Source organism: Thamnophis sirtalis, unplaced genomic scaffold (genome assembly GCF_051295495.1).
Source record: "Thamnophis sirtalis isolate CommonGarterSnake01/CBP01778 unplaced genomic scaffold, rThaSir2_p1.2 scaffold_5, whole genome shotgun sequence".
Taxonomy (NCBI): Eukaryota; Metazoa; Chordata; class Lepidosauria; order Squamata; family Natricidae; genus Thamnophis; species Thamnophis sirtalis.
The window spans coordinates 32137128-32151933 of NW_028261385.1; the positions used below are offsets into that span (position 1 = coordinate 32137128).

The 14806-nt window shown below is 39.5% G+C and overlaps 2 protein-coding genes across 4 annotated transcripts in view; one reads left to right on the plus strand and one right to left on the minus strand.

Moving 5' to 3' along the window:
• SGTB (small glutamine rich tetratricopeptide repeat co-chaperone beta) overlaps positions 1-8556 on the minus strand; it is a 29910-nt gene extending 21354 nt beyond the window's left edge. For both annotated transcript variants that reach the window (XM_087715567.1, XM_087715566.1), the window contains exon 1: positions 8389-8556. The gene's annotated coding sequence lies outside the window, so the exon portion shown is untranslated. The remainder of the gene's footprint in view (positions 1-8388) is intronic.
• Positions 8557-8585: 29 nt separating this feature from the next.
• The window catches only part of NLN (neurolysin), a 41027-nt gene continuing 34806 nt past the window's right edge, over positions 8586-14806 (plus strand). For both annotated transcript variants that reach the window (XM_014060965.2, XM_087715562.1), the window contains exon 1: positions 8586-8802. In XM_014060965.2, coding sequence (XP_013916440.1) covers positions 8762-8802 — 41 coding nt within the window. In that variant the 5' untranslated portion in view covers positions 8586-8761. The remainder of the gene's footprint in view (positions 8803-14806) is intronic.

The window sequence follows — 14806 nt, forward strand, 5'->3', positions numbered from 1 at the left end:
GGAGCGAACAAGCTTGCACTCAATCCAGACAAGACCGAGTGGCTATTGATGTTGCCTCCCAAGGTTAGTCCAGATATTTCACCTCTTACCCTGGGGGGTGAAATTATACACCCCTCAGAGAGGGCCCGCAATTTGGGTGTCCTCCTGGACCCACAGCTGACGTTAGAGCACCACCTGTCGGCTATGACCAGGGGGGCTTTTGCCCAGGTTCGCCTGGTGCATCAGTTGCGGCCCTACCTGGACCAGGAGGCACTTCGAATAGTCACTCATGCCCTGGTCACCTCAAGCCTGGATTACTATAACGTGCTCTACATGGGGCTGCCCCTGAACAGTGTTCGAAGACTACAGTTGGTCCAGAACGCAGCCATGCGAGCGATATGGGGTGTATCTAGACCGATCCTCCGTGAGCTGCACTGGCTCCCCATTGGTCTCCGGACTCGCTTCAAGGTGCTAGTCGTTACTTTTAAAGCCCTACATGGTTTAGGACCTGGCTACCTGAGAGACTGCCTCCTGCCACTCACCTCCTAACAACCAACAAGATCGCACAGGTTGGGCCTCCTCCAGGTGCCGTCAACCGGTCAATGCCGGTTGGCGGCTCCCCGGGGGAGGGCCTTCTCTGTTGCTGCGCCGGCCCTGTGGAACGATCTACCCGCAGAGATCCGGACCCTTACCACTCTCCCGGCCTTCCGTAAAGCCATTAAGACCTGGTTGTTCTGGCAGGCCTGGGGCTGTTGATGGATATCCAGCCCCCGCTTAGATGTAATAGATGATGTGAATTTTTTAATATTATATTTTTCTATTTTTAAATTTAAACTGTTTCTGTCTTGCTGTGAGCCGCCCAGAGTCCCGATGGGAGTGGGTGGCATACAAATTTTAATAAACCTTAAACCTTAAATCTCTTTAAATTATACTGCAACTCAATTTCAAATAATGATTGGACAATGAATTATTTTGCCTAAGACCAGCCAACAGTACATAAAATGGTCTTTAAAAGACTATGTGAAAGTAGTATCTGCTCAAGAGACTTCTTAAAGTAGATTGAAAGGAATCATTTAAAACACAATAAAGAAGCCCAGTAGGCTAATAAATAAATTTAAGCCACTAATTAAATATTCTTAAGATTTGTTTCTATTCTAATCAGCCTTGTTTCTGGCCTGAGCCACATATGAACCACATTTGGGAGTACCAAAAATAAACCTGAGAAATCTAGATTGAAGGGATCTCAGTAGACTAGAATTAGATTACAAACTGACAGTTGCCCCAAATAGTTATTGTACTAAACCTTTGTCTGTAAAGTTTAAGAGCCCCGGATAAATATCTATTTCTTTATGAATAATAATACGGTATTATTAGTTTTTATTTTTATTATACTTTATTCATTAAACATGAAACTCAGTCAACTGAACATTCAAAAATGCATCACAAATGCCATTGACTGGTGCTAACGGTTGATACAGGTTGCTGCCAGCATTCAAGGTATCATCCAAGTACCTTCTTAAAATATACAATGTTCTGAGTAGCACAGTTTTTTACAATTCCACTGGTGTTATTGCAGGAAGCTGCAATTTGTTGATGTATCTTATAAAATTTCTGGACATGGTACCAAGTGCCCTGATGACAATGGGTATCACTGTTACATGCTTCATCCATAATCGGGCAGTTTCAATGGCCAGGTCGCGGTATTTCATGATTTTTTCCAGTTCTTTTTCTTTGACTCTGGCATCTCCTGGTACCGCAATGTCAATAAATTGTACATTTCGGCCCTCTACAACCATAATATCTGGTGTGTTATGTTCCAAATGACGATCCGTCTATATTCAAAAGTCCAACAAGATGTTCACTTTTTCATTTTTGGTAACTTTTTCAACTTTGTGTTCCCATGACTTTTTGGATATAGGTAAGTCATATTTTTTACATAATGACCAGTGGATTAATTTAGCAACTCAGTCGTGTCTAGCTGTGTTATCAGTTTGTGCAATTTTGCTGCATTCACATATTAAATGTGAAACAGTTTCAACTTTGTTGTTGCAAAGTCGGCAGATACAAAGCGAAGATACAAAAATCAGTGGATTTTTGTATCTTTGCTTTCATGGCATTTGTTTGTAGTGCTTGCTGTTGAGCAGCGAGTATTAAACCTTCAATTTCTTTCTTGATGGTTCCCAACTTAAGCGACGTACATGTCAAGTTGTCATCACATTTTTCTTCAATGTTTTTCAAGTGCTGTGCATGCAAAGCTTTGGTTTTCCATCTATTTAATCTGTCATCCAGCTATTTTTCCTTATATTCTGCCTTTGTTTCTGTTGTTTTTATATTGTTCTCTGTTTTCACAGCCTGTAACAATTTTTCTGTGCTTTGGTTAGCATAATCATTCAAACTTTGTTTTTCTTCTTCTACAATTTGATGGATTTGCAATAGCCCTCTGCTCCCTATTTTTCATGGCAGGTACAACCTGTCGATGTCACTTCATGGATGTAAAACGTGATACATATTCAAAAGTTTGCAGATTTTCAGGTCCAAGTTTTCCAGTTCAGCCAAAGTCCAATTGATGATTCCAGCTGAGTAGCATATCACTGGAACTTCCCATGTATTAATGGCTTTAATTATGTTTCCAGCATTCAGCTTTAATTTTAATATTTTGCGGACCCTCTTGATGTATTCCTGATGCTTTGACTTTTCAATTCAAGATGTTATCTGCCTCCAATATGCCTAGGTATTTGTAACCATCATCCTTTGTTAATGCTTTCACTAATGCTTCAATTTCCCACTTCTATTTCTTCTATTTTTTCCATTTTTCTTCGCTGCATAGATAATATAGCACATTTTTCAAGTCCAAAACTCATTTTGTTTGTTTGTTTGTTGTTGCTGTTGTTGTTGTTATATTTAGTTTCCTAGTATGATTTATGTTGATTGCTTATTTAGTATACTATGACTATCACTAAGTGTTGTATCTTATGATTTATAATGAATGTATTTTTTATGATGACTATGACCATGATTTATCACTTATAGCTTTTATTTACATTGAGAGCTTATGCACCAAAGACAAATTCTTTGTATGTTCGATTACACCTGGCCAATAAAGAATTCTATTCTATTCTATTCTATTCTATCCAATTATTAAACTCAAGATATATAAACAATTTAACATGTTCCGTCTGGTAACAATTAATGATTAACTAAAATGTTTTTTTAAAAATAATTAACCATCAAATGCTTTTTAGGGTAATGCTGGACCAAGACAATGATAGCTCTTTTATGACCAATCCACGTTTAGAATGACAGAATCATCTATATAAAGATTGGAGGTGGTGATTTACCAGTTAGGGAGCCAAAATAGCTATAGATTTTAACTGCTGAGGGAATTAATACACATATTAAATAAAATGGGAGCTAGAACACAACCCCGGTGAACATCCATAAATATCAAATAGATTTCTTTTTAAAAAAAGCTCAACTGTATCATGCACCCAAATCAGTTGAGGTGTTGTCGGGTTTGGACCATAGCAAATTATAAGAAATGACACCACTTTGAAGGCCACAAAAGTAGTAAACTGTTGACTTAGGACTAGACTAGACTAGACTAGAGTGTTATAAAATGTGTGGATGATCTTGGGGAATGAAGGAAAGAGATGCTACTTAGGAAACAATCAGACAAGTAAGACAGGATCCCTCAGTGGCTGAACAATCAGAGAAAGTAAGTTAGGAAGGACCCATCCTAATAGATCAAGCAGCTAAAAGTGGTGGCAGGAAATTTGTACTTTTAGGCTTGCAAAATTCTGTTAACGTAGTCTTGCAAAAAATTAAAATTAATTCATCTACTTTAATCACGTTTCCTGTCTGATTTACCTGGGAGAAATGACAAAGGGCAGCAGACACAGCAGATATCTCATGGATGACACAAATGCTCAGATATGCAACAAATGGCTGACTTTTTGCATGTGGCTAAGCACAACTCCAACCCACTTCTAAAACTATTCAAATGGGTAGCAATCATACCACACAATGGTAATGAATTCCACAGGTAAATTACACACTGTATGAAGAATTGCTTCCTTTTCTCTATTTTACATTTCATGCCAGCCTCACTGGATGGTCCCAATGTTTTGAGAATGAGATAAAAAGCTCTTTGCTGTCTTCTTTCTCCAAACCTGTTTCATTTTGTATTCTTCAGTTTTGTTCTACTGTGCTAAAATTTGCGAGTGAGAGTGTTACATGTTTTACATAAGCAATGATGCTCTTCATTAAAGCAGTAGAGTAAAACCTAATAGCTAATGATTCAAACATCAAAGCAGCATTAGAGTTAAAAAGCCATTATGGAGTTGGTCTTTTCGTTTATATATCTTAGGAAATCATAAAATGCTGGCTTATAAGGGAAGGAAAAGTTCTCCCATCTATATATTCTAATGTTTCTTGTACTATGATTGTCAAACTTTTTTTCAGGCATGGCAATAAAATTTGACTTGCCAAACATTAAATCCATAATCAGGAATTTGTACATAGGCACAATACAGCTTTGTATAATTATTTTATTGCAGACAAGAGAAATCATGTATAATGGCAGAAGGATCAGGCCTTAAATATAGTATATGTTTCAAACTTTAAATCATAATTTTTCTCCTTGCAATTTTTGAATAAAAGGACATTGGGCTGTTCAACCATTCTGACAAGCCTGAAAATTCCTGTTTTACTCATCAGCTTCAGCCTTTACACTAATCTGCATTACTCTTTGATAATATTAAATATTCTATTAATTAAAAAATTAAATGTTATTTCATAACCTTATTTCTTCATTCTACCATATCCTTTCTTCTTCTCTGTTGGTTTAAAAATATTATGGTTGTCAGTTATCCTTTAAAGAATGCTAATTTCCTGATTACATAATGAAATACAAAAGTTTGAAGGGTTATTTTGGTTTTTACTTTTGCAAGTCCATTATTAGATTAATATCTGTCCTGGATTATTTTTTCTGATTCATTCCAGATCCTAGTTTCTTTTAGAGTACTAAACTTGTCTGTTTGAATTTCTAAGTATATATCATTACACAGGCCAGGGTTGGGCACATTTGAGGCATGCTTGATTCGATTTCCTTTTTTCTAGAATCCCCAAATTCGTCAAGCATTAACTATTGTAAAATGCATATACATAAGATGAAAAGTGTCAGATCTCAAAGAATTTAAGCGCTAAAAATGTATTTTCAGTACTCGTACTGAACAGTTTTTCTACCCTCAAATCCACTCTTGGTTCTTCCAGGCTTTTTTCCTGCCAATCACATAATTTGGGGAATGCAATTATCATAACATTAGCTGTAAGCAATCTACTGCCAATCATTCAGAATTAAATATATCTGGATCCATCTTATGCTGAGGCAGACCTAAGTGGTTCCTTCCAATGAATCATAATAAAACCTATGCACATGAATGGTGCCCTGTAATGCAGAACGACAGAGAGAGGGGTAGTTTGACTGCTCTGCTGATTATATTGTCTTTGTTTTATTTTGCAGTGCAATGGGTAGTGTTTTCTTTGTCGTCGTAGTCCCTGCTTGTTTCTGAGTCTGATTCTCTCTCCTTCCCCAATTTCTTTCCCTTATTCTAAAATATAGAACCAATTTATGATTTCTTTATCTCTGCCACACTTAGAATGCAATCAGATGTCTTAATCCAAAATGGACAAGGTTTCTTTTCAAAAGTTTTTTTTTCCTCAGAGTTTGACTACTAGTTCACAATTCAACTTCAGTGCCACATTAACCCAGCTCATCTTTATATTCTAGTCAGACTTCAGGTTCATTGCTAATGGCAATGGGCAGAGAGGGAAAAAAGGAATTAAATCTGCAACAGGAAACCTGCCAGTTTCAAACATACAATGTGTGGATGATATCAATCCAGAATAAACTCTCTAGCTTTACTTGTGTCACAAATCCTGCCTCTTATTTTCCTCTATCCAACATGTATTCTTGCATAGCTCCAGTTCTACCATTGGCAATCATACAAAGTTTTCAGTTCCCTCAAATATCACCATCCTTCCTCTCCCCTCCCTGTCTTTTCCCTTGCTTGTTCCTTGTGCCTGCAATTATCTTCCTGAATACTTTAGTTTGTTTCCTTCCAAATCCATTTTCTTTATCTAGGAAATTTAAGGTTGTAATCCTAAAGATGCTCACTTGAAAATAAATCCTACTAAACTCAACAGATACATTTCTGATTAGAAATTTACAAAATAAACATAAACATCAAAAAAATAATTTTTTTTGCTTCTGCTTGGATTCTCTGTTATCTTTAAGTCAATCTTCAAGTCATACACAATGACTTGTTGAACAACAACTCAGTGGCAATTTCCCCATGAATTTAGATGCATAACTAATACAACTCACCATATTACATGAATCTAGCAAATGTGATTTATGGAATAATCCACAAACAAACCACAAGTGACAGTGTGAATCAGAGTACAGTAATCTTGCTGGAAGAACATTTTATGTAGCTTATTGACCAGATCCCTGTTTGTCTTCCCTCCTTTTAAATTTACACGTCTATAAATTGATTAGAGGTTTGAAAAAGGCATGAAGACAAACTAGAAATAACTAGGAAATCACACATATGGTGACAGTATCAGGCTAGAAGCCAGGAAACTGAGTTCTAGTCCAGCTTTAGGCATAAAAGCTCGCTGGATGACTTTCGGCCAATCACTCTCAGCCCAATTCACCTGACCGAGTTGTTGTGATGGGGAAAATAAGGAGGAGGGTGAAGTATTATGTATATTAGAGGACCTTAAGTTATTCAAAAAAATAATAAAGGCAGGATATCAATAAATAAAGTTGGTAACCATTTCCATTTGCACATTATACAGAAAGCAGTAACAGTAAATACATAGCTAAGAACCATTTAGCATTTTGTTTGGTGATGTCAATTGCTAAGTGTTTTGCTGTATGGCACACAACATAGCACTTACAAACTAAATGTTTAATAAACTTTAAAACTAAAACCATGCCCTTCCTAGCCCTACCTACCAAACCAAAAGCATATTCTATTACAAAGGATGAACAAGGCTTCTCCAGATAGGTTTCTGTTCCCTTATTCTTTGTAATTTTGATTGCAAATTCAGAATTGCCTTCAGTGTCATTTAAATCAAATTAGATGGTTAAATTTAAACAATGCATTTAGGGGGGGGGGGAAATCTGAAGTTATCCCAAAGAAGGCAAGATGACATCAGAAAAATGACACAAATTATAAACTCACATCATTTCCACAATGAAGTCATGGTGTTATCACTTACCCTTTGAGGGCACCCATGAAAATATCTTACTTTTCACTTCGCTTATAAGCAGCCCAACTTTTCATAAACCTTCATTTTATAATAAAATCTGGAACATTGTGACCTCAATGCAAACTTGTGATTAGTGGCACAAACTGAGTCAGAGCTTCATTTACATTCAGCATCTCCTGTACCTATTAGAATTATATAACTTCAATAAAGTATTTTAGCCCAACTTCCAAGGTTCTTCATTTTCTTATAACATTTCCCCCCACATTTTATCCTGAAATCCTGAAAAATAAGCTGTACACATCTTGAAATTCTTGCTGACAAGACTACAAAGGTTTTCGTTTTTGTTGTTGTTGTTATTGAGAATGGTGAAGCGGTGATTGGAGATTTGCAAGAATGGAAATGCAAGTGTTGCCATATAAACATTTTTTTTTCTTTAAGAGGGGCACAGCCCACTGGAGGGCAGAAGCATGTGGCTACCTAAGGACATTAAAGAAGCATGTTTTGTCCGAATGGTGGTACAACCCATTCGAAGATGTGGTGAGATTCAACCTCCGGGGCGATATGCTTGATGGGATTATATAACTGGGCAATCTGATCTTTGAAATGTGACACCTTGGGGGGGGAACCCACACTTGGCAGTCAGCGGCAGATGGACATCTTTAATGATCTGAGCACGTAAAATGAGAGCGGTCGTATTTTTTTACACGGGGAACACACCTGCCAGGCAGCACTCGAAAAGAAACAGCTCCGCTCGTCCATCTTTCTCATCTCATCCCCTGAATCCTAAAGGCGCAAACAACCGCGGGCACCAATCCTTCAGTCCCCACCCCCCTTAAGGATGCTGGAGAGGGAAAGATAACGGCCAGGAGGAGTGGGGGTGGGGGTGGGGAGGAAACCAGGCAAGCCAGGTGCCTTGCCTTGATCGTGGCCAGTCACCCGAGACGGCTCCCGAGGACGCACAAAACAAAACCGGGTAGCCAAATGCGGGTCCCACCGCTCAGCCTTTATAGTATATAAGGGAAAGGCGGCGGCAGCCTCTCCAGTTAGGAGCCACGGCTCCTATTCTGCTGCAGACAGCGGACAGTAGCATCCCTCCCCGCGCCCAGGGAAAGCTTAGCGGCCGTCGCTTACCGTGCCGGCAGGAATGGACGGGTGGTGAGGCGGTGTGATGCTAAATGGCTGGTCAGACGGGCGGACGGGTTGCTTGCTTGCTTCCCTCCGCTGACTCCAGGCGCAGCAAACTTCTCCCCGCTGCTGGCTCCCGCGGCGTCCTCCGGAAAGGGGTGGGGGGGACGTGAGCCGCGCGCGCGGGAGTCTGTAGAGGGCGCGCGACGCCGAGCTCAGGAAGGGCGGAAGTGACTCCGCCGCTCTCCCCGACTCGCCGGCCGGGCTGTGGGCGGCACGTGGTGGTGGGAGAGCTGTGCCTTCGCTTGCGGTGAAGCGGTCTGCGGTCGGCCGGCTGTGGGTCGGAAGGCGGTGGCGCCGTTCTCCTTTTCCTCGCTCGATGCTGTCCTTGGGCATTTCTGCGGGCCGAAGCTTGAGCAGGTATTGGGTGCAAAAGACACACACACACCACACACCGTTTCACCAGCCCGGCATTTGTCGCCCAGATGAAGATTCGGGCGGGATCCCCCAAACGCCTGCAATGTGAGATCCTTCGCGTCTTCCTCCAATCCCCTGAAACAGCGTCTTTTGTTAGCAAAAGGAGAGGTGCCAAAATATAGCCAGGCCAGGTAGCCTTGTATGAAAGCGTTACATTTGTAAAAGGCCTTATCGCCTGTTGCCAAGAAGGTGAACCGTCTTGTCGTCTGTACAATATCTGGATTTCCTCCTGTCAGTTAATTTGGGAGAGGGGCAATCCCCAAGCCATAACAATGATCAGTGGGGTTAACCCACAGCAAGAATTATAACTGGTCTCTTTTATTCCTCTTGACTATGTGGATTAGTTTAGATTTCTGATGGGTGCTGTGTTGTCAGCAGAACTTGGATATTGCTATCAATATGCAAAAAAAAAACCTTGCCTAGATTTTCTAAACAAAAATATTATGCAGACAATATTCTGCACCTTCATAATGTGTCATTTCTTTCAACGTTAGGCAGTAAATGCCTAAATTAATTTAAGAAACCCAGTGCTTTTGAAATATTTTTTTATTAATTATTGTATTAAATCCATGCCTCCCAGATCAATGCTTTGCAATTGGAAGATTGGAGTTGCGTGCCCTATAAATGTGCTAAAAGAAATTGTTTTTTAAGCTAGAATAGTATCTTTTATACTATAGTATACTGTTGGAAGAAATATCTGTCTGGTTCAGTTGTAATCAGGAGAAAGGCACTGGAGACAAAATGGAGGCTGGAGGCTGATTGGAAAGAGGGTTCATTTATTGATGAAGCAGAACCACTAAGCACTAGCTGACCCCATGGAGTTGAGAGTGAGGGGTATTTATTTATTTATTTCTCTTGGGCTTTGCACTTGAGCTTCCTGTTCCTGTGCAAGAACATGTATTCTATTGGCTGTTGCCAGACTCCCATGGTGCCATGTACAAATGCTAGGAGTTTGTCTGACCTAAGCTTGGTTGAAATTTGGCTGATGCAATGAAGGGGCTTGGGCAATTCCCATTGTGGCTGAGGGCTTAACCCTATCTTTGTTCAGACCTGGCTGTAGGGAGTAATGGATTACCAAATCTGCGTTTCTAAAAGCTGGCCTTAGCTTAGTATTTGCTTGGGGGGCAGGGAGCTGGGACTCTGACTTTCTGTCTCCCTTAAGATTTTTAATTCTCTTTTAGGGGAAAATTTTGTCCTGCCTTTTTAATATTTCTCAAAATATTTCATTCTTCTAGGAGAGGGGTGGATGCTAGCTTTCTACAATACTATACTATAGTTTTTGATCATGAAGATTCAGATCAGTGACAAAGAATAAAATAGCCAATAGCAATTGTTAAATAAGGTAATTGATTTTAGTTTTTTTTAACTAAAGATATTTGGCTATGGTTCAAGAAGTGCATATTTTTCACAGCTAAAATAGTCACAAGAACACATTATCTATTGGTATAGAGCAGTGATATCAAATCTTTTTGGCACTGAGTGCCCAAACCGGAACACGCATGCACACTAGGGCCCCATAAACTAAAAGACCAGCTGGCTGGTGCGCATGCGCACGCCAGCCAGCTGATCTTCTGGTTTACAGCATGCACATCGCTGGCCAGCTGACCTTTGCATGTGCCAGAGACCCGGAAACCTGGTCTTCGGGCTTCCAGTGCTCCCACACGCCCAAGACGGTCAGCTGGCTGGCAATGTGCATGTCGGAAACAAGAAAACCAGCTGGTGACGGCGCACATGCCCACAGAGAGGGCTTTGTGTGCCACTTCTGGCACGTGTGCCATAGGTTTGCCATCATGGGTATAGGGGTACCTAGGGTTATATCATTAAGGCAATGAAGGTTGAAATGAAAGTACTTGTTGTTTTGGATATTGGCTGGATTCCTCAACACAATAAGCCAGATCCAAACTTAATATTCTATCTTATTTAGGGTGGAAAACCAACCAAAGTCCTATTTTATTTCAAGAATCCATTTGCATGCTGATAAAAAATAAAATAAAAATCAAGAACATAATAAATAATTTATATTTTTATATATAAATATAAATTTATATTATTTATTACATTTTTAAAACTGACAGTCTAGGGAGTAAAGGTTGTACGTCGAAGGAATAGGATTGAAAGAATATTGATGCCTTTGCTACTTGGTGTTGGTGAAGACTCCTAAGAATTCCATGAATAACCAAGAAAACAAACAAATGGATCATGAACAATTCAATTGAAGCACAAACTACCAGGGTCAAATATTTCAGACATGCTACAAAAAGATCTAGTTGTCTGGAGAAGTCGGTAATGCAGGGAAGGGTAAAAGAAAAGACAAAAAGAGGAAGTAGGAAATTCATGGACTGAATTATAGCAATGTAGGAAAATGTACAGTACTAGACTAAGGACAGATTTTCCTGGAGAAAATCTGCTTGGTCACTGAGAGTCAACATCACTTTAATGGCACTTGATCAATATTTGTGTACCACTGAATCAGATCAATTCACAATGGTTTATAAATAGATGAAACCAATATACAATCAAATTACAAAAGTAAAGCAGTAAAACAATAATGGTAGACATTAAATTCAATTAATTTAGCAGTAAGTAAACTTCAAAGGCCCAATAGAAAAGCTTGATTTTGATGACCAGTTGGAATGACATTAAGATGGGTGCCAACTGGGCCTCTTGAGGGAAGTTATTCCTGCAAAGTATTTTCTGAATGACTCCCATACAGATATTGATCCAGCCTAGCTTCAAAGCCCAGACACAATCTACCAATTTTGTCACCTTCACAGATTATGTTGGTAAACTTTAGCATAATTTTACCAAGCTTAGATTCATCTACATTTATATATCTGCTTAATATCCAGCAGCAAATTGTTGATAGCTGCAAGCCTGACACATAAACATCTGGTATGAGTATATTATGAGGACCCAGATTGTTGCGGGCAATATGCTGACTCTGTAAACCGCTTAGAGAGGGCTGTAAAACACTATGAAATGGTATATGTCTAAGTGCTATTGCTATTATAGGAAAACATATATAAAATCAGGAAGTCCTTGAGTTTGATCCTTAGTTGACATTTCTATAAACCACATAATATAATGCCACTATAAGATGGAATACATACCTAGAATAGAATGTTGTGAAAAACTCAGGAACATCCTATTTTTGTCCAGTGTATGCTGAACTTGCTCCTGGAGTGTGCTATTTTAGCACCTGGTTTCTGGTTTGGAAGATTTATTTATGAAAACTGCTCAACTTTTTATGGAAAGATGTAGTCTGAGAGGAGATTTGATCTGCTATGAGTAAACAGGAACATTCCATTATTCTCTAGAACACTCCATTCCCAGAACAATAGATTTGCACTGCTTGGTGCTGAGATGGCGAAGCCATGGCATGTGTGCAACAGGTGGCACTCAGAGCCCTCTCTGCGGGCACATGAGCCATCGCCCCAGCTCAGCTCCACCAGGCATGTGCACGTGCCTCCCACCAGTCAGTAGATTTTCAGGTCTCTGAGGGGCAGGGTGCATGTGGGAGATGCACGTGCATGCATGTGGGTCCCAGGAGGCTGCAGGAAGGCCTGCTAGGCCCAAAGCGAGACGTGGGATGTGTCGCACACACACACACCCTGGGGCCCATTTTTGGTCTCAGGAGGCTGGGAGGGAGACTTACTAGGCCCAAAACGGGGCACGGGAGGGTTGCGTACATGTGCATGGGGCAGGGCATGGCATGGGGGATTTCACTCACACATTGCACTATGGGTGCGGGCGCGCACGCAGGCACACACTTTCAGCACATGACAACAAAAGCCATCACTGGCTTAGTGTCTGGAAAGTAATATTACCATTATATCTTAAAAACTGTATTGCTAAACCATATTTTTGAATACTGTTGGAAAATAAAGATAGAAATAAGTTCTATTATTTCTAATGCTAAATGCACCCACACAGAAACATTTACCTGTAACTTTTAAAGTAAGCAGAAGAGTAATGATATTTAAGTTTAATTGTAAAAGCAGTTCCATTACTTACTGTGTAACTGTATTTGTAACTTTATTTGCAGAATTAAAGCCAATCATTTATCTAACTGCATGTACTTATTTACTTCTCATACTTACTTTTGTGCTGATAAATGGATAAAAGCCTTTTACATGAAATGCATTCTCACAATGCATTAAGCCATTGTGGTTTGAAAATAGAGGGGTTATAGTTTAGCATCCTTCTTTGAGCAAATTCTGCTTACCATGATGTATGCACATAGAGCGTCCTGAGAGTACTTTCAGTTCTTATTTATACTGCTAATGAAAATCTCAGGATTCTTTGCCTGATTAATGGACCTAAGACAGGAAGAAGACTCCTCCTATGTTTTCCTTTGAAGGCTGAGTTCAAGCTATGTCAGCTTGAGGAATTTATGCCAGAGAATTTAGCTTTAAATGGCTTTGGTCTGTTATGTTGTTACGTGGGATGTAGTGATAGGAAAAAATTCATTTGTGTCTTAGGCATGTCAGGACTCCAGCATTTCTTTGAAGACAAGAATAAAGCTTAGCAATATTGTGTTTCTCTGATGTTGTCAGAATTCCAACCATGACTGTATTTGTTTGGTGTGGTCTTTTAATGGTTAGCAGATAGGGAAATATTCCTTGGCATGCCACCCTTACTGCAAACTTTGCTCAGATGATGTTTTTCTGTTTTGCAATTAGAAGAAGAATTTTATATTCTGGAAAACGAAAAAAAGAAAAGAAATGCCCCCTATGAAATATCTAGGCACTTTTTCTTCATCTTAGACAAGCACTACTTCAAGGGAAAATCTGTAAAGTATTTCTGATAGAAAGACTTAGTATGATGAGACAGAACAAGAGATGAAGAATACAATGAAGAGAGGAAAAAGACTTTTAAAAATATATCAGAATATAGCATTTTTAAAAGCTTTCTGCCTTTATCAAAGAACACCCCAGTCAGGGTATTAAGAGGCTAGCCCTGCAGCAGGATTTCAGTTCCAGAATTTCATACCCACAAATAATCTGGTTCACATTATAAACTTAGCCATAATGTGACATGTTTGGTTTTATCATAAACTTTCATGCTAACCAGCAATTGTGGTTTACTAACTGTTTTATAGGCAAGTTATTGTATGAAGCCAGCTGGTTGTTTTAGGGAGGAAACCAATCATGGCTTATTGTGCTGTCTTGTTAAATAGGCTTGCTATTGAATTCAGACCTCCTTCATATGATATATTTATCTAAGATCTTTCCCCGGCTTCCAATATTCTTTTTTACTTCCACCTTAAATTCATTTTGTTGGATTCCCCTTTTTGAAAGGTGACTTCTCATTTTTCTCTCATGCCTATTTAGCGAATCTGGGAGCCTGATGGATGGGCACATCACAAACAATTTTGAAATCTTGTCCATTAGGCTGTAATTTGTTTTGTTCAACAAAGTGTGCTTGGTAGAGAGAAAGGAATTAAATGCAGACCATCTGCCCATGTCAGTTACCATTCTATTCTACAGAAAATGTCTTTGTGTCCACGTCCATACGGCTTTATTTTTATGCTCCCACCCCATTGTAGAGCTGCCAGGAAATAATCTCACTCTAAATCATGCTACCCCCACTGCACATTCTTAATGCACATGTGGAACGGATTGTATGCTGCCCTGTTGTCCCTTTTTAAAAAGAATCCTTGAATGATAGGTTAGTTGGATGCATGTTCATTCTAACAGCCATTAGATGGCAGCAAAATTTAAGACTTTTTTTTTTAATTGATTGCCATTTAATGATTTGTACAGCCATGATGCAGCAAGTGGAAAAGGACTCTTGGGAGTTTGAGAAAGGGAGTGTGATGTAGAAGGTGTAAACAACTCTAAGGACACATTGTGGAGAAAGGAAGCAAGAAATCAAGACTCTCCTGGGAGCAGCAGCCACTCGGAGGGGAATTCCCAACTATAGCAATAGAATATATAGCAAGTCC